This window comes from Eretmochelys imbricata, chromosome 21 (assembly GCF_965152235.1).
Source record: "Eretmochelys imbricata isolate rEreImb1 chromosome 21, rEreImb1.hap1, whole genome shotgun sequence".
Taxonomy (NCBI): Eukaryota; Metazoa; Chordata; order Testudines; family Cheloniidae; genus Eretmochelys; species Eretmochelys imbricata.
Window position 1 is genome coordinate 2,498,138 of NC_135592.1, and position 26,341 is coordinate 2,524,478.

A 26,341-nucleotide genomic window follows, 5' to 3' on the forward strand; every position below is an offset into this window, starting at 1 on the left:
AATTCCATTTTACAACCAGCATTATAGCATTTAGGGTTGCACCAGTTCAATGGAAGGTGCTGTTTTTGAACTGATTTAACTTGGTTTAAATTACTTAAATAGGGTGAACAAGATTTAAATCAAATTAAGGGTGTCCATATGGATTTGCACTAGTAAAACTAAGCTGGCTTTTAAACTCCTCTGCAGTTAACCAATGCACCTCTGATTATAGGCAAGGCCTCAGACCCCCTGACTTCAGCTCAGACACAAAGGGTGCACAGGCTGCCGGCTCCGGCATGGACAGAGCCAAGGCAGAAGGTGCTAGCTCTACTTCTCAGTAGTGCATGGAGAGGTCATGACGGCAAACTGACGCCAGGATAAGATTTGCTCTTCCTGCAGCTGCTTTCATCCCAAGAGCTCCCCAGGCATCTTGCAGACTATCCACAATCACCCAGATTGAACAGTGCACAGCAGGGCAGTCAGGAGGGGATATTTTGACCAAGGAAAGCAGAGTAAAGCCTAACTCTGAAAATATCCATGTCGGAGCTGATCCAAAGCCTGCTGAAGTCTGTAGGAGACTTTAGATTGACTCCTTTGGAGCAGGCGCTTAGGGCAAACTGGGCTTTAAGACCTGCTCTGAAAGGTCCAGCACAGAACGATGGAGTGGGTGGTGCCTTCACACTGAAGTACCTGGCACTCAACTTTCCTATACTCCCTTAAGACAGTTTGGAAGCTCTGAATTCCCTTGTACCCCTTCAGTATAGTCACCTCTTAGTCACAAGCTGCAGCTTTGGCAGCTGCAGGTAGACTGGATCAAGCAAAGAAATGCTGGCAGCCTTGTCCTGTGGCTCTCTGCAGAGCAGTCTTCACAGGCTCAGAGCTTGACAAGGCTTTGTTAAAAGCAGCCAATCCATTGTTCTTGGCCCACGCATCAGACACTCTTCCCCCATTCAATACCCTGCTCTGGGTGTTGGATGCCTGTCCTATGTCACGCTCCCACCTATTCTTACTCAGGCTAGTAGGCTCAGCATCATTTGGAAGAAATGCTAAGCATGTAATCCCTCTGCTGCTAAGCAAACGGTGCCATCAGAACCTCTTCAATTGAGTTATAACCTCAGTCAAACATGACTTGAGCACAGGATATCTTAGCTGCTGGGGGAATGGATCAGAGCTGGATTCTTTAAAGGCTTAATTCTGATCTCTGGCATATGGGCTGCTGCCAGCTGTATATTGGGCAACATACAAGGGTGTATTCTAGGATTCTATTCTGGAAGGGACAGGAGTAAGGGCAGGAGCAGGGGAGGTTTTGCCCTGCTGTAATCTCTTCTGTGGAGGGAAGAGACTGGGGTCTCCAGGCCCTCAACACAGCACACAGACCGTAAAGTAGGCCACAAATCCATAAGTGACAGGTTGATCCTGAAGCCTCCAAAGTCCTGACAGCTGTGTACCTAGCTTCCAGATTTTGTTCTCATTCTCTGCCTCTTCTCCAAGACTGGCAGTGTTACAATGGTTTTTGTGAGGGGGGGACATTCTGCCCCCCCGGATGGGAGGGAGAGTGCAAGTACCCACTGGAGTGAAGGGCTCTGGACCCCCCCTTAGAGGGTACACTGTACCTTGCAGAATCAGGCCCTAGGAAGTAGTCTAGGGCCACAAATTCACTTCATATAGCAGACCCCCAGGCTGCCACTGGGCATCACTTCAGGTGGTGCTGGGCTGGAAAAGATTTCCTCGTGTAGAGAGGAAACCTCTACATCTCATCTCTGACCTTTCCAGCTCCCCTGTGGAATCCCCCTTGGTTCTCAGTTGCTTTAATATCCAGTGCTCCCACGCATGCCACATTTAGATGGACCTGCAGCAGGGTTCCCAGGTTCTGCATCCACTTAGTTTAAACATGAGCAAGATGCTCAGCACAGTGGCATTAGCTAGTTTAATATTCCATTTATTTCACGCTGTCCCTGTGGTTTCCATTTTCAGTGTGCCACTGACTCTTGCAACTTATCACAGAGAATCATAGACTTGGAGGGCCAATCCTCCTGTGCACTGAACCCTGGCCTAGCATGGTGCTCTCCACTCCAGGAAGTGGGTGCTGGTGACTCAGTAGATGGGGCTCTTCCCATTGAATCATTATTGAACCCGTGCATCAGTATGGTGCTGGAGGACACCGGAGACTGAAGAGGTCTGTTTAGGTGAGATGTAAAATGGAGATCCTGGTCACTTTTGATTGCTAAAGAGCCCATGATGGGTTTTTTTGCAAAAGCAGGGGGCAAATTCCAAACAGGATGACTGTTCCCTGGGCCGGTTTCACATGGATACTGTGTTTTTTTTCCTTTCCTGGCCCTGGCTACTGTGGGTACAGAATTTCTAGCTGACTGCAAAGCACTTTAGGATTCATTCATGGAGTCTAAGGCCAGAAGGGACTAGTATGATCAGCTGTCTGACCTCAAGGTGCTATATATGTGAAAGATATTACTTTGTTTGTTATAAATCCTTAATATTTTATTAAGCTGTACTGGGAGTGGAGCCATCCTGGCCTGTTACAATTGTTAACACCTTGGAATGATTAACAGCCCTAATTTCCTTACTTAGAGCCACTGCTCTGCATATTGAAAATGCTGGTCTCACTTGAATAACTGCACAGCATTATGCTGTTAAATTTCCCAACCCCATTTAATTTGTGTGTTTTTTTCCATTCTTTGCTCTCTGGTCACTTTCTAAATTTTGTTTCCCCAGCCTTGTGGCTGATTCCTGATCAAAGCCCCCATTCCATGACCTTACAGCCCTAATGCCTGTGGTATCAAAATGCGGTTACTACAGAGAATTGTTTCATAAACAAGTGTCTTGAAACTACTGGTCTCCTCTGGATCTGAAGAATCAAAGAGCCTGCCCCCAAGAACTGGCCAATGGCCTAGTGACACCCCATGTTGGTTGTGTGGGTGTGCTGTGGTGCCTGGAACCACAACTGAACTTGGAGCTCTGTGCTCAGTGGGGTACAAACCTGTAGTAAGAGATAATGTCGTCCCCAAAGAGGCCCAGAGATCAGATGGGCACAGAGGCGAAGGGACTTGTCACAGCAGGTCAATGGCTAAGCTAGAAAATAGAAGCCAGGTCTCCTGAGTGTTGGGCCAAGGAATATTCTTGTATTGTATTCTTGTATTGAAGAGAAGACACAAATGTGGTCTTAGAAAGCAGTAGGGAATGGAAACAACCTCCCTTATAATGAAATCTAGCTCAGTACAGGCTGAAAGTTGTTACAAAGGGTAGATCAGTATCTCTCCCATTTGATAGATGGGAAGCAAATACACTGAGGAACCTGTTTATTCTGAGGTGCTGAGCACCTGCATCTCCCATCAACTTCAACTGGAGCTGAGGGTGCTCAGTATTCCTGATCCCTGGCTTCAGTGTGACTTGCACAAGCTTATACGATGAACCAATGCTGGAACCGGAGCTAGAAGCCAGGGCTTGCGAGTTCCTAGTCACTACAGTGTTTACACTGCTCAAGAGCTTGGATAATGGCCTTTGGTAGCTCTAAAAGAGAGGATGGTCTGTGGTTCCAGCGCTGGGCTGGGACTTAAATCTGGGGTGGATTCCTGGCTCTCTCAGCCTCCTCGTGTGACCTTGGACAAGTCACTTAGTCTCTGTGCCTCAGTTCCCCATCTGCAAAATGAGGAGAATAGTTCTCCCATCCAGTCTTGTGTATTTGGATTGTAAACTCTTCAGGGCAGAGACCTTTTCCTGTGTCTGGACAGAGCCTAGCACAGAGTCCTGATCTCCGTTAAGGCCTGGAGGCACTGCTGCAGTGAGTATTAATAATGGGTTGTAGATTTGTAAGAGCAACAGATGAGTTCCCCCCCACACCCTTCTTTTTCTTCAGTGAAATACCGTCTAGGTAAAGGTTCCTCTGAAGAATGAACCAAGAAATACAATTAGAGCAGATTGTGTGCAATGACTGAACCCATTTGTTGCAATAGGTTCCCACCAACGCACACTGGAACTACTCCACAGGCCAGAGTTCATTTTTAGCTGGGTTTGCCTTAAAAACAACAACCACTTATTTTTCAAAAAAGCCATTGTTGGATAGCAAGCATTAGAGCACTTCAGCATAAAGACGTCCTGGTTTGTGACCCCCAATTGCTATCATTCAGGAGTGATGTGTATGTGCTTCCTTTTATCTGGAGAGTCCATTTCCTAGGAACCTGCCTGTTGCACCCTCCTTCCCCTACTCAGCCATGTGGGATGAGACTGGGTAGAAAGGAATGGCTCTGTAGTTTGCTGCAGGTGTTGTGGAAGAGAGAAGCAAACCACAGTGCACTCTGCATAAGGCAGAGCTATGTAGAGAGCTGCTGGGACAGCTGCTATCTTGGCAGATGCACTGGAGATTTAACCAGGGACCTCCAAGCTAAAAGCATAATCTGCTACAGTGTGGGCCAGAGCTGTCTGGGGGGGCTGTAACAGATCCTTTGCCAATCAGCATAGAGGGAACCCTCGAATATACCCTCGCTAGAGAGCTACACTGACTGTAAGAATCAGTTTTAAGGTTGACTTTATGCCAATGACTTGTTTCTTCTGAATGTCTGACTTGACTGCCTGTCTTGGGTACTGCCAGTCTGTCCCAGGAATGATCTTTGGGATGCATCTTCATGGGGATTTAAACAGAATTCCATTGTGAATATGACTGGTGCTAGTGCAGGATCTCCCTTATTGTATCTGTGGTTTTAAAGGAACCCAAGTGGCCCCTCGTATCCCATGAGCTTCTGAGCCAGGGAATGAGCTTGCTTGTTTTATCTCTAAGGAGTTTGATGCCTCACATCTGTTCTGGTGCCAGACGAAATTAAATATTTGTAATTTCCGAGGATTGTGGTTAGCATTAAACAAGTTAGCTAAGGAGGATTGTGTGGCTTTGAGTTTATAGGGGGCTGGGGCATGTGTGTGAGGGTTGGGTGTCTGAGGGAGAGGGGGGCACATGTTTGTGTACATTCTTCTTTAACCAAACCTTTATTTTAAAATGACTTTCCACACTCCAGTAACCAAGCTCTCAACAGCGAGTAAACTCTACTAAGTTATACACCACGTTTGTTTGTTGCATAGTTTATATAGACAAGCAACATTTGTCTAATCTGCCCCAAATCTTTCGAAAGAAATTTGAGGCTCATTGTGGGGCCTGATCTTCTTCATACAATAGTCCCACTATCATGTATAGGATTAAGCACTGCAGTAAGGTTTTGCAAGGTGAGCTGTATCCCAGAGCAGAGACTGGGAGCAACTGGGCTTCCCCAGTCCTGGAGTCATTTTGTATATGAAGCTGGCTTCCTTACACTAGTGTGCACTCATGGGCAAATGTGACTTAGAGATTTTTCCCCTCAGTACTCCTTTTTCAATTTCAGTGATCAGCTGGTATTGGGTTGCAAGTAACACTTTATAGTTTGGAGGCTTTCTACATGAGTCTTTATACATGACTTTCTTTCTTCCTGCTGTTGCTAGTTAACACAATATACTGTGATGCTTGAACTGCACTGAGTAACACAAACCCAGATGTGATGGCACCACAAACTTTCACAGCTCTTTGAGAACTCTGAGTGAGCCCATGTCATAATTTGAACTTGAGCTTCTGTGGTAGTGTAAATAACAAATATTCAGAGCTACAAGCTTTGAACAAACACTGTTTTCAACTAACAAAGTTTGCCAATTCCTGGAGCTTTGGTGAAGCAATGTGGGCCTGCCTGATGTCACTGAAAATCCATAATTTGCTGTTTAGGTGAAGCATTTGGTTGATATTTCCTTTCCATGCACTGTTGGCTGAACTGATCCGGTTCCTTCAATTAAACTCCTTTAAAAGTTGACTGGGAAAAGGAGATGCATTTCCTCTAGGGCACAAGCATATTGTGTCAATCCCTAAAGGGTTTTGGCAATAATAAAAATGAGTGATGATGCACCACCAGAAGTATTTACTGTAATATCAATAGCACAAAAGATGTGCTTGCGACCCTATCTAGATCACAAGGAAGATAGCATTCAAAGAAAAGCTGGCCAGAACACTTTCTGTGAAGTCATTTCATCTAAATATACTGAAATATTTCAAGGAGATACAATGGTTTCAACAAAGTTTTCATCAGGAATGTCTGAGGTCCAAGGCTCCACTGGTCACATCTGACCAGAGACCTGAACTGTGAACACCTGAGCATTTCAGACCCAAACCAGCCATTTTCACATAACTGTGTTGCAAAAAACATTTGAAAGGTTTTCTTTGTATTTCAGTGTGGAACAAAAACAAATGTGGAAACCTCAATGTTGTGCAACAGAATTCTTTCCCCAGCCAGCATGGAGTTAATGCCACTACCCACACAGGGTTTTATCACCTGAAGGCCCTTCCTGGTTCTGCAAAACCCCATCCCTAGAGCTAAAAAAAACCTGCCAGCCAAGAGGGTCATCTTGAGAGCATGGGAGATGGCTCTTAAGAGCTAAATGGAGCTTCCCCAGAACACATGCTACACATGCTCCTAAATCTAATGAAGTATTTACTCCTATCAATTGGAAAAGGGGGAGAGACCTTCAATTGTAGACCTTCAGAGATCAGATACCATGGTGATGGGGGGTGCCCATAAGAATCTGGATACACAACTTAGCTGTTATCTGTCACTAAAATGGAAAGGTCCACACCTGCCATCTCCTGGGAATCCCTTAGAATTCCCAGTATCTGAGTGACAGCTCAACAGCTCTAAAAGTCCAACTTTTAAAATATTTTTAATGTGAATTTAGTGGTGGTAGAAGGTGCTGAATTGTCAGAACAGGAGATCTCTTTAGTTCCAGAACTGGGAGAGCAGCAGGCCAGTAACTAGAATATCTAACAGACTGTAAGCTCTTGGGAGGAGGTTTGGTATTTTCTCACTTTCTGTAAAGTGCTATATAAATACCAACTATGGCCACACCTTGCTCTGATTGAAGATGTTGGGGAATTCCACCCCCCTTCAGTCTAGCAAGAGAGGCGGGAGGGAAGGGAGTCTGGGCACAAAGGCTAGACCCGCATCTAAATCTGTAGCTTCCAAGGGTGCAGCATTCAGGGTGCTAGCAGCTATGGGTATGCCTTCACTGCAGTGTTTACCTAAGTCTGGACACCTGGATGTGGGTTCCTGAGTTACCCATGGCTGCCTGAGAGCATCCAACTACAATGCTGTGCTCGGATCAGACCTGTGTAGCCATGCAGGTGCTAAGATTTCTGGAGCCTCATCCCAGGGGTCAGCCCAAGTTTGGAAGCTGGTCTGAATCTGAATTTGCCTGAAGCTCAGAGGGTTTGGATCAGGAACTCCTGCAGTGGAGGGAATTCTTCCCTTGAGGGAATCTGGGTGAAATTCTGACCTGTGCTATGCAGGCGGTCAGACTAATGGTCCATTCAGTCCTTATTATCTATGGATCTATAAGAAGTACAATTCCATGCTGCAGAACAGCCTGGAATTCAGCACTGGAGGAGTTAGCTTTGTTCATCCAGAACAGGTCCTACTCTTGCTATGTTCTCACTAGACACTGGAGACACTGATGTCAGACATCTGCAGTCTCCAAACTATTGGGAGATGTAAGATTGATCTGCTCCTTGGCACTGATCACATCTATCTCCCTGTTCCCCATGCCCTTGTGATCAAAATGGCAGTTACATTTACAGTGTGAGGAGGAGGGGTATAAACCCTCTGACCAAACATTATTTTCTAACCAGCAGAGTGGAGACAGGATTATATTGTGAGAGAGCAGGAATGGTGGAGTGTGAGCTCAGAGGCATGATCTGCATCTTCTGGTATGTTTGCACAGAACCTAGAAATCTTCATAAAATCTAAAGATTAGAGCTGGTCAAAACCTATCCGTTGAATATTTTTAAACAGAAAATGGCCTTTTTCTTAAATGAAAACTTCCATAGAAAATTTGTTCCCTTTTGAAAGGTCAGTGTTTCATCATAAACCTAAAACAAATGGGTCCTTTTATTTCTCCCTGTTTCTTTGCTTTTCCTCCTCTGTCAGCTGCACAAAAGGAAAAAGTAGGGGAGGCAGCAGAGGAAAACAAAGTAAATGTTTTTTGGTTGGAAAAAATGGAAGAAAAGTTGCAGGATTTTTTTTGGTGGGGGCGGACACAACAAATCTTTCTAAACTTCCCATGAAAAATAAATGGCCTCTTCCTACCAGTTCAGTTAAGATAGAAAACACCAGCTGGGACTAGCCAGTACTCATTACTACTTACTCCAAATGCTGTTAGCTGGCCCATGGAGGTCTCTTCCAGTCCCTTTCTCCCAGACACACAATCCTTTAACCAGCCCTCCCTTCTCCCTCCTCCTTGGTAAGGAGAATATTTCAGCTCCCCTTCTTTTCCCTGAGCCTTTTGCTTCTTCAGCAACTCATGCATCAGAAACACAACATTCCAAGAGGAGAATGATCTGTTCTCACCTGCCCTGAAGGTGGGGGCAGATGCCATAGATAGTGGTGGCCCCAGGCCAGTGCCTGGATCAACCTGTTACGCATGGCTAGTGATGCACATTTGCTGTCCCAGTCACTTCAGTTCCACATGGGCTGAAGGTGCCGTACGAGTCCATCTCTGGGTATTGCTGGGAACAGTGTTCTTCCTTTTCATTTGTTTGTATTACGCTTGTGGTCAGAGCCCCCTTGTGCGGGGCGCTCTTTCATGCAGTCCACCTCTTGTGTCTAATGTCACCACTTCTTCTCCTTTACTAAACTCTGGGATATGAGCTCAGTGCCCATCCCCCTTCGCCTCTCCCCTCTTACCAGTTGCTGAAGCAGTCCAGCTGCCCTCAGGTTACCACTGTGGAGCTGGTCTCTGAGATTATGCCAGTGAAAATGCAATTGTCCTCACCCACACAGCAAGAACGACTCTCTTCCTGGCTGGAGAGCACGTGGATGGCACCTGCCCCTCAAGGAGCTATTGCTGCAGAGAATTAAGCAGGGGGAGAAGACAAGCTCCTCTTCGCTGTCATGTTTGGTTCTTTCACTCCCAGTTTTTAGCAAAGCCAGAAAGTGGCTACTAAATCCATGTTGGGTGAGGGCCCTTTGCAGGCTGGACTGCACTGAAAGCTTCCCTGTATCTGAGCAGCAGCTGACACTGATTCAATCTTAGCATCACTGTAATGTTGAAGAGCCACACGTGCCTTCTGGAAAACCTCACATTCTCCACTTTCCTGGTCACTCTTGCTCTCGTTTCTGTCCACTTATTTCTGAGGGAATTCACAAGGAAGGAGACGAGGACTAGAAGACTGACTGGCTCCTGTTGCTTTATCCCTACAAGAGTTTTCTCTGACCTCATTCTCAAGTTGTCACAGAGATGATTGACAGAAGTTTACCTATTTCAAAGTTCTCTTGTTCCTGATGATTCCTTCTTGAAAGAGCAAAGCTCCTGTCTTGATTCAAATGTCCCAGAAAATAAACTAGCCCAGAGCCATTCAGACAGTAGGACTTCTGCATGGCAGAGTGTAGAGGAGAGGCATTCCATCTGTCTTCTGGTATAAAAGCTACCCTCTAGTGAAGTGACTGACCGCTCAAGAGCGGGATTCAAGCTGCAATTTTCAAAGGACCCTTTGAAATGTTGTGGGTGCCTAAACGCTGTGGGTTCCTTTGACAAGCCCAGCCCAAGAATGTAGTGGGTTAAATTGCTCTTCCTGGTCTCTGACATGGGCATCTCTCCCATGATACCCCAGGGCTGGCACTGATTTTTTGCTGCTTAAGGGGGTTACTTTTTTTATGTCTGAGCTGAGAGGTTTTTGCAAACACAGTGGTGTGTTGGCCAAAAAGACTTTCAAATGCTTTGGGGGCTCTGGGGCAGGGAGGGGACTTTATGGCTGAAAGCAATTTGGAGAGGGTTTCATCTCACTTCAGGCAGAATCTGCGGGTGCTGGGGTCGCGATGGGGCATTACAAACCCCTAAAATACACCTGGGGCCAGATTTTCAAGCGCTCTCCCTCCGCCCCCACCGGTGAGAGCAATAAGGAATTTCCCACCTTTCTCCAGGGGAGCGGAGACTCTGCCCAGAGCTGCAGTACGAAAAGCCGCGATGCCATGTTCGCTTCACTTTGCTTTCCTAAAAAACCTGGTCCTGGCAACTCCAAAGCACAGAGCAGGCCCTCGCTAACACGCTCTGATTCTTAATACGAGCCACCTGTCCGACCCAAGGCTGGGTCAGCTGCATTCACAGATCTTTCAGAGCCGGGGATTAGCAAAACCTGAGACAGCTCATTGAACTTCGCTGGCTAAGGGCGTGACCCGAGAGGAGCTGAACCAGTCCTGGCTCCCACTGACTTCACCACCGCTCCCGGTCAGGCCCTAAAACCGTTACCCTGAGCAAGGGCCTTCAATCCCCGGTCTCAAGGACATTGACGAGACGAAGAACAGACCTGCCCTGGAGTGCAGCCAAGGCTGGTAGCAGCAAAACCTGACGGGGGCTTCTGAAGGGAAACTGGGTTTGATCTCGGTCTGGCTGGGCTTTCTTCCTTGAAGCCGAACTTGAAAGGCGGTGTATGGAGCAGCAGGGAGACTGAAGCCCCAGAGATCCGTATCCGCGGCACCAGAGGCCCTAGGATGATCCGAAAGCTCCGCTCCGTAAAGCCCCCCAGGTGAGCCTTCTCCAAAGGACACCCGCGTGGGTTACCGACCCCCCTCTTGGCCGCTGCAGAATTCAGCCATGACCCGCCCTCCCCTGGCCAGGTTGGATATCTGGCTGTGGAAGTCGGACCCCCCCCCCGTGTTTGTTTTTCCCACCCTATTTCTGTCGGCGATCTGGCTTCGTAGCAATACAAAAGCGAGCATCTGGTCCGCTGCCTTCTCCTTTTCTTAACTTGTAGTAGCCCAAAGGAGGAAAACTGCAACCCCCCTTCTCTGGTCTGAAATGGACGCAGCTAGTGACCCGCGGTCCCAGGCCAGGAGACATCAGGGAGGGGGTTTTGGAGATGGGGGGGGCGGAATGGGTGACTACGGTGTGTCTGAAGAGAGAATTGCAGCTTTGCCCCCATGTCTGTGCTGCTCAAAGCCCTCCCCGCTGCAGGCCCGTGGTTGAGGGGGGAGTTTCTCGCAGCCCTGTGCAGGCTGAAACAGGGACATGCAAGCAGGCTCCTGGCTCGCCTGGGTAACGAGGCGTTTGGCGTGGCTGCGGGGGGCGCTGCAAGTTTGGTTTGGGGACCTTCTCCCGGTCAAGCTTCCCGTCGGGAAACAGGACCTGTTTTCATGCCTCTTGCCTCTCCCAGCTTTACAGCCCCCCTCTTCGAGGGCTAAACACGCCACGGGCCCGAGACTGGGAGAGGTTCGGGCCGCTCTTCCCTGTACATCGAGCCGCCTGTGCCTCAAGGGGCAGCGGGGCCGCCGGCAGCGCGCGGCTCTTCGCTCGGGGGTTTCCACCCTCGAAGTGAAATCCGGGGTGCGTAAACCGGCTGTCTCCGTGGCTTACGGGAGCCCCGCGCTATAGATCGCAGCTTGGGCTGCCAAGCTCTCAAGGGGGCTGCCTCGCGGCGGCATGGGACCAGCTCCTCCTTGGTCCTGCCGCAGCGGCCCCCCGGCCGGAGTCATTCAGGGAGCTTTGATTTAACTCCAAAGTACGAGAAATAAGAACAGCCTGAAATTAAAACTATCCTGGGGGTAGGAGGCTCAAGCCCTGTTTGTGCCAAAGCTGCATTAACAAGAACAAGCGTAAACTTTTGCTTTCGCCATGAGACGGCACCCTAACCAACCGGCAAAACGAGCAGCTTGCCTGGACTATTCGTTCCCCCCCCCCGGATATGTGTCTGAGGGCAGAGGGGGGCTTTTCCCAGGGCAGTTTTGCTAGGGGAATGGGGGTTGTATTGGGGCCAGGGTCCCCTCGGTTCCTGAACCCAGCGCCTCAGCGGGGAGCGCCGGGGCTGGTGGCAGCCGGGGCGAGCGGAGCCGCAGCTAGCTCGCCCTGCGCCCCGGGGCTGGCGCTCACGCGAGGGGAAGGGGTGCAGGGCAGGGCCAGCCCCCCGGGCCAGGATAGGTGGGGTCCTAGGGCCTAGCCTCTCTGTCTTCACTTCTTGTCACGCTGCCTTCGACCGGCTGGAACCCGCCCCAGCGACCTCCCTGCTCCGGCAGCTCCTGTCCCGCGCAGGGAGCCGGCCTGGGGGGGACGGGATCCCCCCTGCCCGGGCACGCGCTCGCTCTGGGGTTTGAGCTTTGGGCCAAGGGAATGTGCGCCCCCCCCCCCCCCGCTAGCTACAAACCCGGCTGGGGGGTTAGCAGGGCAGTAACTTCTCTCAGCTCAGCCAACCCGGGCGTAGCGCTGCCCGGCCCTGGCCCTGGCCCTGGCCCCCCTCGGCCCTTCCCACCCTCGCTGCGCCGTGCGCTCAGCTCCGCGGACCCCCCGCCGCCCCTCTACCGCGGACCCCCCGGGGACCAGCCCGGGCCGGGGCCCGAGGCAGCAGCTGTCAGCGCGCGCTGGCTGCGGGCGGGAGCCCGGTCGCCCCTTCGGCTCTCGGGGCTGGGTCCTGTCCGGGCTGGGTCCTGTCCGGGCAGGGGGCGAAGCGGAGCGCTCCCAGCCAGCCTGCTGGGGCTGCAGCGGGGCCCGGCCCGGAGGGGCTGCGGGCTCCAGCTCCCCCAAACCCGCCCCCCCATCACTTACCACCACGACGAGTCCACTCCGGGCGTGAGCGTCAGCAGCACCAACACCAGGGCGAAGCAGAGCCGGGAGCTGGCATTCGTGCCCTCGGCGGGGGCCACCGTCCGCGGGAGCTGGCTGCAGCCGGGGCCACGGGGGGCCCAGGGAATCCTAGCAGCGCCTGCCCCGCGGCTTAGGCTCAGCATCGCTTCCCCCGGGCGGCTCTCGAGACAGAGAAAGAACGGGGGCAAGTTTTATCCAGCTTCCCTCGGGGCGCGGGACGGGGCCGGCCCCCCTCACTCCTCCGGGGCAGCCAGGCTCCGCCTCGTCCGTGGGGCCGAGCGCGGCTTGGCAGGTCCCCCTCTCCGCGGCTGCGTGGGCAGCGGGAAGCAGGCGAGGGCAGGAGGGCTGCTCCATGCGCCCGGGCGCACCGGCTGACTTGGGGACGCGCCGCCCGCGGGGGGCACCTGCAGCCGGGCTAAGCCCCCAGCGCGGGCCGGCTCCCGAGCGGGGAAGGGGCGGATTCCATGGAGCTGCTGGCGCGGGGGCTGCGGACACACTGGGGCTGCGGGCGTGGGGGCAGCCTAGAAATATTGACAGCTCCAGCGCGCTCCGGGCTCTCATTGGGCAGAGTCAGCGGGGCTGGAGCCGGCCCTGCGCTCCCCTCTCCCCACGGGCGCCTTAGCCACCCCCCGCAGGCTGCGGGTCCCGGCCCCCCAGGCACCAGCCCACCTGCTGCCCGGCGAGAGCGGGACGGGGTCCTGGAGACACTGCGCGGCTCCCGGAGCTGGGCTGGGCTCCGAGCGCCTCAGGGAGCGGCCGGCTCCGGGCTGGGTACAGCTCTGCCAAAGGGTGGGGGGGGGGCACTGTCCCTTCCCCAGGCGGGGGCCAGCGAGCAGGGGCTGGGCTGGGCTGGGCTGGGGGCGGAGCAGGAGGGTTTCCTTGTAACGGAGCCCCCAGCTCTTCCTGGGGCTGTCCCGGGGCATGGTGCGCGTCCTGCCCCGGACACTGCGCCTGGGGGGACCGGCGGGACCCTGACTGCCAACAAGCCAGCACTTCCCGGGAGGGGGAACCACTGAAGGCTCAGCCCCGGTGGGGCAGACTTGCCTCTGGCCAGTGACCCCCTGCGGGCCCTGGGGTCCCCACTCCTGCCTGGCGGGACAGGACTTCCAGCCACTCACTCGCCCTCTAGCTCACCTCGGCCTCCCTCCGCCGAAACTCTGAGCCCCGCACGCCTATGAGGACGGGCTTATTTTAATGCTTCTCTCTTGTGGAGACGGTCAGATAAGGGTCACTGATTTCCCCCGGGCCCAGAGACGCTACTGCCCAGGTATGGACGCCCCCCGCCCCCCACTACTGGGGCGATCTGGAGGGCGAGAGAAACCAGAGCAGCTGGGGGATGATTCTGCGAACTCCCCCCGTGTGAATCACTAACCAGCAATGCCCAGATTCCCGAAAGTGAGGAGTGATTTGGGGAGCCCAGTGTAAGACTCTGACAATTAGGCTCCTTTAAGGCGTTTCACCCTCACCCCCAAATCACTTGCATCTTGCAGATCTGGGTCCAAGTCCCAAAGTGTTTATTCCAACCTGTAGCAAAAGCAGTTACAAATGCCGGCTTCTCTACGGGGGGATCTCAGGTGGCTTCCTGTCTGTCCTGTTTTTGGGCCAATTCTGGCTCTGCTCAGAGGGGAGAGGAGCGGTGTGAGTGCAGGCGGCTCCGGTCCTTGGTTTGATGTGCACAGGGAGAGGGAGGGAGATTCTGAGCACATGGTCTGGAAAAAAGGAGACCCCGTTAACCTTTGGCTTTTTTAGGATTTCCTTTCAAGTTCTCAGAGAAGGCTGTGGGAGAGGGACAGGTCCGCTCCCAGGCCTTGGCCATTGGGATGGTTGAAGCAACACTCATTTCTCATAAGGAATGGTTTGGGCAAAAATTCTGGGGTTCAGGGTATCTTTATAACCTCCCCTGATAACTTGTTTCCTGACTCCCAGCTAGAGAGTAATAAAAATGCTTCACACTTTGTCCCAGTGCCTTTCATCTTCAAAGCAGCCCTTTGCAAACATTAACCAATTAATCCTTGCAGGGAGTTAAGCATTTGGCCCCAATCCTGTAAACACTGAAGGGCCTGCCTTAAGTCTCATTGCCTTCACTGGAACTACTCACAGGTTTAAAGTTAAGCATGTGCATAAATGTTGGCAGGGTCAGGGTCTTAGCTGACCAGCTTTACTGGTTTAAGCAGCACTGATCATTGTAGCAGAAATAGCCAGTTGCTGTGGGCAGAGTGATCCCTTTATGGTAGGAGAAATCCTTCCTAACCTTGCTGAGGAGAAGATGATGCCCTGAAGCATGAGATTAAGTTGCCCTTTTTAGGCTGCATAACTAAGAGTTCATCCCAGGCCAGGTTTCTATGTTTTACAATTTAGGATTTCTCTCCCACCCCTGCTTGGGTAAATTGCTGCTTTGGACAAAACGCTATTAAATCGATGTATTTGAGGGGAGGGCAGCATAACCGAATGGCTAGATCACTGGACTGGGACTGGAGACATGGGCTGTCTTCATGGTTCTGACCCTGGTGTGCTGTATGACGTTGGGCAAGTCACTTCCCATCTCTCTCACCCTGTGCTGTGTCTGGAATGTGTGTGTGAGCTCTTCATGGCACTGCTGTCCATCTGTGCAGCACCCAGTGGCAAGGAGCCTTGCAGGGGCTACCGTAATGCAAATAATTCACCAAGGGAAGGTCATGCCTGACTAATCGCCTTTTATCATGAGATTACTGGTTCTGTGGATGAAGGGAAAGCAGTGGATGTATTGTTTCTTGACTTTAGCAAAGCTTTTGACATGGTCTCCCACAGTATTCTTGTCAGCAAGTTAAGGAAGTATGGGCTGGATGATTGCACTATAAGGTGGGTAGAAAGCTGGCTAGATTGTCGGGCTCAACGGGTAGTGATCAATGGCTCCATGTCTAGTTGGCAGCCGGTGTCAAGTGGAGTGCCCCAGGGGTCGGTCCTGGGGCCGGTTTTGTTCAATATCTTCATAAATGATCTGGAGGATGGTGTGGATTGCACTCTCAGCAAATTTGCGGACGATACTAAACTGGGAGGAGTGGTAGATACGCTGGAGGGGAGGGATAGGATACAGAAGGACCTAGACAAATTGGAGGATTGGGCCAAAAGAAATCTGATGAGGTTCAATAAGGATAAGTGCAGGGTCCTGCACTTAGGACGGAAGAATCCAATGCACCGCTACAGACTAGGGACCGAATGGCTAGGCAGCAGTTCTGCGGAAAAGGACCTAGGGGTGACAGTGGACGAGAAGCTGGATATGAGTCAGCAGTGTGCCCTTGTTGCCAAGAAGGCCAATGGCATTTTGGGATGTATAAGTAGGGGCATAGCGAGCAGACCGAGGGACGTGATCGTCCCCCTCTATTCGACATTGGTGAGGCCTCATCTGGAGTACTGTGTCCAGTTTTGGGCCCCACACTACAAGAAGGATGTGGATAAATTGGAGAGAGTCCAGCGAAGGGCAACAAAAATGATTAGGGGTCTAGAACACATGACTTATGAGGAGAGGCTGAGGGAGCTGGGATTGTTTAGCCTGCAGAAGAGAAGAATGAGGGGGGATTTGATAGCTGCTTTCAACTACCTGAAAGGGGGTTCCAAAGAGGATGGCTCTAGACTGTTCTCAATGGTAGCAGATGACAGAACGAGGAGTAATGGTCTCAAGTTGCAGTGGGGGAGGTTTAGATTGGATATTAGGAAAAACTTTTTCACTAAGAGGGTGGTGAAACACTGGAATGCGTTGCCTTGGGAGGTGGTGGAATCTCCTTCCTTGGAAGTTTTTAAGGTCAGGCTTGACAAAGCCCTGGCTGGGATGATTTAACTGGGAATTGGTCCTGCTTCGAGCAGGGGGTTGGACTAGATGACCTTCAGGGGTCCCTTCCAACCCTGATATTCTATGATTCTAATTGATCTGACTGTTAATACAATGAGAAATGCAGCGAATAGAACTTTCATGTTAAAATACTTCCTGTTGCCTGAAGTTGCAAGCCCCCTGACTGGTAGCTCAGTCAGAAACATTAACCGGGTGTCTAAGATCTGCTTGATGCAGGTTGTGCACACCCACTGAAATCACTGGGACCTTTGCCCAGTGTGCATCGCTACAGCAGGGTTCGGACAGCCTTCCTTGGAAGTGCCGTATGCTGCCACTTTCCCAGACAGGATGCTGGTCTCCCTGGGCCAGGGCTCTGACCCAGTCTGGCCAGCCCTGTGTTCCTACAATGGGGTCAGGCGCAGCAGGGCTGCTGCATGCCCCCGGAGCTCAGACGTCCCTGCAGTGGCAAGGCTCCCCGAGGCAGAAGCAGGCCAACAGAAATCAGGAGCTGGGGGGATCACAGACTGTTCTTGCGCTCACCACATGCTGAAATCCACCATGACTGCAGCACTTAACACTGACTGATGCTTACGGTAACTTAAACACTTGTATTGCCAGCAGACGCTTGGCTTCTAGCGCAGGTCCTGATCCCTCAAGGCCCTTACTCACCTGAGTAATGCCCTGGAAGACTGGAGAACTGTGCATAGGAGTGAGGGCCTGAGCCTGCAGAATTTGTCTTCTCACTGTGGCTAATGCATCCATGTAGGCACCTGGGATCTGTTTTGTTAGTTGGGCTCACCCAGCAGAGAGGAAGGACTGGGTAGGAAAACATCTTCGTGAACTGCCTGAGCGGAAAGCTCGGGGATCTGACTCATGATTTCTGAACACTTTGGGGTTGATCTCCTCAGCTTTCCTGTGCAGGGATCAGGATCCAGACAATTGGCTTTCTTCTTTTAATGGAAAGGATTTAAAGGAGAGTCCCCATGGTATTCAGTTTCGCCGGCATCACCTCCTTTCAGAGCAGTCTGACCCCACTCCACCTTGTAACATAAGCACAGAGGGAGAATTCCCCTAATTGGAATAGACAGGCTGGTGGGGATGAGCCGCCAGGTGCTATGCATGGTCTCGGGGCTCTGTGATAAAGTTAACCCAACCCTCAAACTTCTGGGTCTTGTTTTTCATTCCTATTAAATATTTCGGATATAAACTCCTGAGGAAGCGGGAATAAGCGGGTCTAAGGTAAGCACTTTGGAAGTCAGACCTCTCAGACAGCAACCAAATGGGTGAAGACAGTCGTGTAAGGTGAGCGGTACCATTTGATGGTTTCAGTATCACTATCCTGAGTGTTCAAAAATGATGAGTCAGGCCCCTGGATTCATGGGAATTTAAAGAATGATGAATGCTGGGTTCTTTTGATCTGCCTGCTGGGGTTTTAAGCCGTCAGGATTCACATTTCTCAAGCTTTTCTCTTGCATCAGGAGAAACTTACTTTCCATTTTAAATGAAAGCTGAGATTGTCCTGTAAGAACAGAACTAGAGCCTTAAGAAAAACACCAAATATCTTGAGACCTATGATCAAGTTGTGATAGTTGGCAAGACTTCATGAAGATGTGCACTGTTTCTTTAAATCTACAACAGAAATCCAGGCAGGAATTGGGGGCTGCAGGAGGTACTGGAAGTAGAGATGGACAGAAGGCTTTAGGGATAACACTGTTTTTTTTTATTCCAGTAAAGTTCCTTATTCAGTCTTAGAAGAAAACAGCTCTTTCTGTGACTCCTTAGCACTGTCACATGACAGCACCCAAAATCGGACATCCCAGAGACCATATACCCCAGGACTGAGATGACATCCTAGCTCGCTGGAGTCAGTGGCAAAACTCCCTTTAACTTCAGTGGGGGCCGGGATTTCACCCTTGCCATTTAGTGCAAGGAGAGCAGGCAGCTAAGTTCCTACTGCAAGCCTCTTCAGAAGATTGTTGTCTTCTAATCACAGGGCAGGTGGCTGTCGGGGGCTCAGCCAGAGCCTCTCCCTTCCCAAAGCAGGGCAAGGAAATGGGAGAAATGCCACATTCTGAGGTTCAGTGGGCAGCCCACAGAGCAGCTCATCTTGCTGCTCCGTGCTTGGGAGCACAAGGGTGGTAACCCTACCCTTCACTGGGAACCCTTCACTCTCTCAACTCCCATCAGGTCCTGTTTGTCCCTGTAACTCTCTGCCTTGTGGTCCCTCCATCTCCCCAGTCACCAAATTTTGCATCGCAACTTCCCTCCGCTCAATACGGTTGTGCTGGATTTACCATCATGGCCTCAGTCAGACTTGCTTCTGTTGGCCCACTGGGGCATGGCGTTGGCTCAATTGACCGTGGAGCGATGACACCACACCAGCTGAGGATCTGCCCCTCTGCTGCATACTGGTTCAAAACCACACACCTTATCACAATAACACTCTTGTCCGGCAACTCACAAAGGCTGATCTTACCTTGAAGAGCTGGCTCTTTGTCATGGACCCTAGCTGGCTTGTCCTTCCCTGGTGTTGGATGCCAGCAGGTGTCTAGACTAGTGTGGAGCAGGTTTCCTCTGAGTGGCTTTTCAGGCACTTTCAGTGGTGCCTAATTGCTTTCATGGGACTGCAAACCTCAGTATCTGCTGGAGTCCTGGGATCTTTTGCCGCCTTCGCTTTGCCAGAGTCTCCAGCCAGAGCCACCCCCAGGCGCTCTCTGCTCTTTCCTTCATACTACAATTGTTAGATTAAATAATGACTTCACTGGCCTAAGAAACTGAGACCAGAGACATATGCCAGTTTTTAATCCAATTAGACTTCTCAAAATTACAGTGACAGAAAGCAAGTGCCAGCGGGACTTGGTCCTTTTGTCTGCGACCCAACTGAAATATTGCATTACATCTTATTTATAAAGCTATCCCACTGGGAACAAAAAATTGAAATATCTATATATAGACGATTGTTGGAGGCTGTGGATTTGTTTAGAAGCCTCATCATAGTGTATAGTGTGCTATGATCTCACGGCTGCTTCTGCGACCAGCGAACACTGAGGGCTGCTAGCAGAACACACTGTATTCCATTCGCTTCAACCTAATACAATAGCCTGGGGCACACTCTCTAGTTGGTAATATTTCCCACGGGGGGGCATGTTTCTGCTGTAGGCTGTTACCATGAAGTGTAACTTTCTTCAGTGCCGGAACTTGGGTATTGAATTTTCATTCATGGCTCTGAATTTTTATTTATTTTTTGCTGGAAGGGTTATAAAACCAGCCAAGATGCAGGCCCCCTGAGTCTTGTGCTTTCCCATCAATAATTGCTGGGAAATAATAACCAACCATTCCTATTTCATGATGCTTTCCCACTGTAAACAGGCTGATATTCACTCAAATTATGAGATCAAAAAATGATCCTGTCCCAAATTGGGATGAAAGGTCAAAATCTTGAAAATTTTCATGAACCAAAAATATAAAAGAACAACACACAGTTTGGGTCAATTAGAACATTGCATGTTGATTTTGAAACATTTTATTTTGATTGTGACCATTTAAAAACATTAAAAATACTGTAAACTGTGACTTAAATGTTGAAACAAAGTTGTTTTGAACCAGAAAACTAGATTGTTTTTTACATGTTGAGAAATGTTTTGACTATTTTTAAACTTTTTTCAAAATTTATTTTTAAAATCATTGAAACGGACCCTTTCCAGGGAAAACTTTCGATTTTGATGAATTGGCATTTTCTAATGGAAAAAATATAGATTCCAAGGCCAGAAGGGATCATTTTGTCTGATCTCTGGTAACACAGGCCAGAGACCTCCCCCAAAATAATTCCTACAGTCTTGATTTAAAAATTACTAGTGATGGCAAATCCATCATGACCTCTTGAAAATTGTTCCGATAGTTCCCATCAACTATTCCTCCTTTCTTCCTCTTGCTTCATCCCACTTCCAACCCCACACCCCGTCACACACAGAGCTTTCTATGCCCCCCGAAAGAGAGAGGAGTCAGATACTCTAAGGGCTTATCTACACTAGAAGTCCTACCACGGCCCAGCTGTGGTGCTGAAGCTATGCCGTGGTAGAGCAGACACTTACTACAGCAACGGTAGGTGTTTTCCATCCCTGTAGTAAATTTGCCCCCTTGAGAGGTGGTCGTTGGATTGATGAAGAATTCTTCCATTGACCTCGCTGCATCTACAGTGGGGGTTAGGTCAATGTGATGTCACACAGGGCGTGGAAGTTTTTCCAGCCCCGTGGAATGTAGCTAGGAGGACCCAAGTTGTAGATGTAGACCAGGCCTAAGAAGGCTGCAAGGGCCTGCACTATTGCCAATCTATTCTATGTGGGAGGAGCCCAGATACAATGGTGATGGGTGGCTGTACCCCACCCTAGGATGGATGAAGAGCTGGGAGCTATGTTCTTTAGGTGGTGATAGTAGTGCTGTCACAATGGACACCTAGGGCTCTGGTCTTAGTTCTTTTTCAGCAAAGGAAGAGAAGAAATGGCAAGTATCGTGCTTTAAAGCACATTCGTTTCCAGTTGGTAAGAATACAAATGGGCAGCCCCATCACTTGGGTCTACGGATGGGACCTCCACTGGGCAAACTTAGAACCTGCCCGAAAACTGGTCAGGATTGGAATGATTGAGGTTCTGGATTTGTAATGGAGCGACTGGCTGAGGCTCTGGGCGGACAGTGGAGATAAGAGTGCTCTTAGAGTGGGGAGGGGACATTCTTTGTGCTTTGACTTCCATTTGGCTCTGATAAAAAGCAAGGTAAGGGTGTGTGTGTGTGTGATTTAATTTAGTCCTTGAGAAAGAATTGGAGCTGCACCCAGAAGGCCAGATTTCACAGTGCACAGCACCCATAGTCAGTGTCAGATTTTTTCCAGAGCTCAGCATCCAAATTGCACCCATTATGCTGAAATCTTTGGGAAACATAGCTCCTTATTTTAGTGACTGATGGAAGTGGAGTCCTCTTGAAAATCTGTCCCTAGGTTCTGATATACAGTACAGGGAAAGACTCCTGTTGACTTCACGGGGGGTTGAATCAGGCTTGTATTTGTTAGACTGTATGTAAGAATAAATCTCGGTGGGGTTTAAGTGGCTCAAAGTGGCTGAAGATTTCACAAGGAGAGGGAGCCCAAGTCTTGCTCTACAAACTGCTGCATGCCGGGGCCTGCTTGGCTCTGGCCGGAAGAGTGTGTATTTGATCTTTCATTCAAATTAGCAGCGTGCACAGAATGTGTGAGTGTTTTATACACATGAGCTGCTGTGCGTAAATAAACAAGGCTCTGCTTTCAAAGGCTTTCATGGTTCATTAACTTCAAAGGAACAAACTATTTTCTTAACAGGTCAGTCACTCTGGAAACTCTCATTCCCTTGGTGTTGAAGGTGGCTGTTGGCTCTTGCCGGGTCTTGGCACTGGCTTGGTGCGGCGGCTGTTGTGTCTGTTAGTAGTAACCCTTTGCTTTGTCAGCATGCCTCTGATCCGGGGGCTGCAGTGTGTGTGTGTGTGTGTGTGTGTGTGTGCACACATCCACCCCCACCCCCACCCCCACACAGTTGGCTTTATCATTGATTTTGATTTTTTTTTGAGGTTTGTAAAAGGAGGAGAAGAGCATGAGGAAATTAAAAAAAAAAGTTTATAGACATTGTTTCCAGAGAACTGATGGTGGGTGGCATCCAGCCCGCAAAGGACCGTGCCGTAGCATACCTGTTTGGAGGGCTGGTTTGTGACATCTCCGACTTCTTAGTAGGGTTGGGTGGGAAACAGTTTTCCCAACCCATGAAAGCTTTTGAGATTTCAAAAACGATTCCCATCCTGAGTTGTGACAAAAATCCATCTCAAATTTCAAGAAACAAAATGTTTCGTCAATTTAAAAATGTTTCCATTTTGGTCATTTTAATATTTTTTTTATTATAGTTAATTTAAATCCTAAATAAAGTTGTTCTGAATTGAAAAACTGGCATTTTTTTATTTTGAAAAGTTTCAGAATGTTTCATTTAGATAACTTGCAAATTTTTTTCAATTTTTTTTTAGTTGTGAAATTCAGATCGTCTCTCGCAAAAAAGTTTTGGTCTTGATAAATTGGCATTTTCCAATTAAATGTTTTGTATGAAAATTCCTGACCAGCTCTACTTGTTGGTGGCAGTAGAGTGAGGGGTAGGGCTTATGGATAAGACACTGCCTGGGACCCAAAAGATTTGGGCTCCATGCCTGGCTCTGACAGACTTCCTGGGCATGTCACTTAATCTCTCTAGGCCTCAGTAAAATGGGGACAGTAATCCTTCCTGCCTCTGTCCTGGCTCTTTGGGGCAGGGCCTGTCTCTCACTATGTGTTTGTACAGCGCCCAGCACAATAGAGCCAAAACCTGGATTGGGGCTGTAAGTGCTACTGTAATACATACAATAAGTGAGTGTGAGGCGAACCTATGGTTTTGGTTAAATGTAAAACTTTCTGGTTTCAGCCCCCAGAACAAGAGAATCTTGTCACATTCAGCCCCTTGGCAAAGCAAAGCTGGAGGAAAACGTGCATGAACTCCTGTGAATGGGAACTCCCGTGTTATCTGGAGCTATAACACTAAACTTTGATGTAGAAGCTTCTAACCCTGTAAGCTGTAATTCTAGGATGTGTAGGGGCTCAGATTTGTACCCTGAGCTAGATCAATAATGTAACAGGGAAAGAGAGCTCTTGGGGAGCCTGTTCACTGTGTTAAAACTTCCTTTTTAAAGTAACTCTGAGCCTTGTGTGGTCACAGCTGCTTGGAATCTCAAGAGGAAAATCGTTGTCCCAAAACAACCCCCAGCATCAGTCCTTCTGACCTCACACGAAACCTGTTTTCTGAGGAGACGCAGCTGCTTATAAATAGACCATTTATTAACAGCTTATTTTGGAACAGGACATTAAAGTGACACTGATAGCCAAGCCTGATCCTCTGTAGGCAACATGACCAAGGAACTCTGTCACCAAGCGGGCAGGGAGGATAGTTCTCTGCAGAAAGCCTTGTGTGCGGCGCATCTAAGCAAAGGAGGTATGTCTCCAGGACCTGCCAAAGGTTTTTCATAGGAAGCTGAACTGTTCTTGGTTAGATGGGATTCCAACAAGACTCTAAAGGTGCCATTTGTTGTTTTAGGGCAGCGAGAGAGTGGGCCTTAAACCTCCCCATGCTGGGACCTCCCCAGTGTCTACATGGGACCTAGCTACAATCATCCCTGTCCCAGTTAGCAGTAGGCGAAGGGCAGGGTGGTCACAACCCCCGAGGACTGTTTGTGATACCGTGATGGGTCACGGCCCCCTAGCTGACCACCCGTACCCTAAGGCCCTGATTCTGCACTCAGACCCATGCCTGGCAACAGGACTCCTTGTGCAGTTGACAGCAGGACTGAAGCCTATCATAGATGCTGCTTTCCTCTCAGTTCTAGGCCATTTTCCACCCCCGAGTGAATGGCAATAGCCCATTTCATAGCCCTGTTCTAGTTTTTATACAGCCCTTGCTCACTGTAGCATCTGACAGCCTCCGTAATAGGGGTACGTCCCTATGCGACATGGGTCCACGGTGGCCGATGCTGTATGTCTCCGGTACCTAAGATGATCAAGCTACCTGAGAAAGGGCCACAGTTCTTGAAAAGTGAAAGCTCCATGTTTGCAACAGGGCTCTCCACCCAACTCCAGGGCTGCTGGGATCTCCCATGCAGCAATTTACGCAACTGATCCAGGCTCAGACTCGACCCTCCCCACACAGGACTGAAAGGGGTTAAGGTGGCCAGGCAGACCAATTAACTCCACAGGCTGCACCTGAAGGAAGAGCCAGGGAGCAAGGAACTAATTGAAAGCAGGCTCAGCTGTGCAGGAACAAGCAGGGCCCAAGCCAGGTAGCTGGTGAAATGCTGCAGGACGGCACGCAGCAGTCACTCCCTGGGAAGAGAGAAGGGGTTTGGAGCTGGCACATCCAGAGAGAGAAGGGGAACCAGGCATGGTAGGGAGCAGTGAGGGCTGAGCTGAGGGTCCCTGGCCTGGACCCTAAGCCCAGAACTGCTGAGCTGAGGGTCCCTGGCCTGGACCCTAGAGTAGAGGGCATTGAGGGAGTGGCACCATGGGGCAGTGAGAGGGAAGACTGCTCAGGGATGCTAGGGAGAAAGGACTCCTCTACCCTGGAAGTGGGGAACACTCAGTTAGCCAGCTCTAGGGCTATCTATGCTGCAATTCCTGGAGCGGGAGAAGGGCTGCAGACCTGTGAGAGAGAGAGACAGCCATGGTGTGCAATCTGTGGATGGGAACGTCGACCTCGAGAGCTAATCCCCAGGGTGACCAGGAGGAAGTGCCAGACCAGTGGTGAGTAGTGCACCCCGTGACACCCCCTGTGGGCACTGAAAAGTGTCTGTAAGGAGTCACACTGGTTTCAATGCAGGGCAGGTGCTAGCCAGTGGCTGACTCTAACCCTCTGTGGGGAAGGAGCACCCAATACTGCAATGAAACCCTGGGCCGCTGCTTGGAAACTCTGACTTTATGGTGTAATAAATTGAGTCCCAGCATCATTAATGCTGAATCACTGCCCATTAGTGCAGTGAGTGCCTACCTCTCTACTTAAATACATATTTGTAAGAAAGTTTCCTTCTAGCTGGAGAGGAATTAAACTTCCCAAAGTGTGAGGCACTTTTAATTAAACCATTTGGTCTCACTTTTAGGTCTGTGTTAATAACTTCAGATGGCTAGGAAAAAACAGCAATGAATTGGTCATTCATAACCTCTCGCACCACCATGGAAACAGGAGCTAAACAAACAGAAATTATTGATACTCTTCAGACGTGCTTTGTTAGTGTCTCCCCCTAATTATCTTGACCCCCACGCTAATTACTTTGTTCTCTCACAAACTGCTTATGTAAGTGCCCCATGGATGGTGCTGGGAGACTACAGTTCCCCTTATTTGCAGTTGTAGGGAGGTGATGAGCTTTTGGGTTTCTTGTGTTACCTAGCTCTGTGTGGATGGCTCGTCAGCGTGGAGAAGCTTCAGGTGCCCTGCCAATGCCCCCATGGTGGGTGCACCAGTGTAGGCCAGGCAGGGGTGGGTTTGCCATGGTGTTGGCTAACGCTGCTCCTGGAGTTTCGCAGACTGTCGTATCTAAATAGAAGGATGCTTGGCATTTTCCAAAGGCTTTTTGAATGTCGCTGTCAGCCGCAAGGGGCTGTTTTCCCCGTTGCAACGTTCCCAGCACCTGGAAGGGCGCAGGGCAGTTTTGAACCGGCCACGTTGATGCATCGTGCAGGCTGCTGTCTCTCCAGTTCTGTCCTGGCACTGCCGCCCCCCCCCCCCCAATCTCTGTGGTGATGGAACAGAAGCCAAAGGGGACCAAAGTTTTCTGAGGATAGATGAGGCCATTCCTGGAACTTAGGGGGGAGGAAAAGGACCTCTTCTGTGTCTGAACCCCCTGGGCTTGTTCCTGTGATGTTGCCTAGAAAACTGTAGCAACCTTCCTGTTTACACACGTAAACCGGTCCCTTAGCAATGAGAAACAGGGACCGGTTTACACGTGCCTGAAACAGGGGCTGTGTCCCACCAAAATCTTACCCAGTGCTTGTCCCCATCCTGACATGAGGATTCTGTGGCCTGAGGTTCAGTGTCTCAGCAACCACCTGACAGGTTCCCGCTGTTGGCCAAGTGCTGGTTTCATTCCCAGGATATTGGTGTAGACGAAACACCGTGCCTGGGGGAGAGCATGAAAATGGTTTCTGAAAAGGAGGCATTTCAGACTTATCCAGGTTCGTTATTTGTATCACTGCAACTCCTAGCTCCACTGTGCTTGGCACACAGATAGTAAGAGGCAGTCCCCGCACCAAAGTGTTTAGACCCCCTAAAAACCTTTTGCTATATATGCAGATAGGTGCCTAGTGGATTTTCAGCAGCAGCACCTACGTGCCTA

The 26,341-nt window shown here is 50.0% G+C and overlaps 1 protein-coding gene across 1 annotated transcript in view; it reads right to left on the reverse strand.

The window, feature by feature from the left end:
* WNT2B (Wnt family member 2B) overlaps nucleotides 1-12,764 on the reverse strand; it is a 41,711-nt gene extending 28,947 nt beyond the window's left edge. Inside the window, exon 1 of the mRNA XM_077839143.1 lies at nucleotides 12,583-12,764. Within this exon, the coding sequence (XP_077695269.1) occupies nucleotides 12,583-12,764 (182 nt within the window). The remainder of the gene's footprint in view (nucleotides 1-12,582) is intronic.
* Between the last annotated feature and the right edge of the window lie 13,577 nt (nucleotides 12,765-26,341).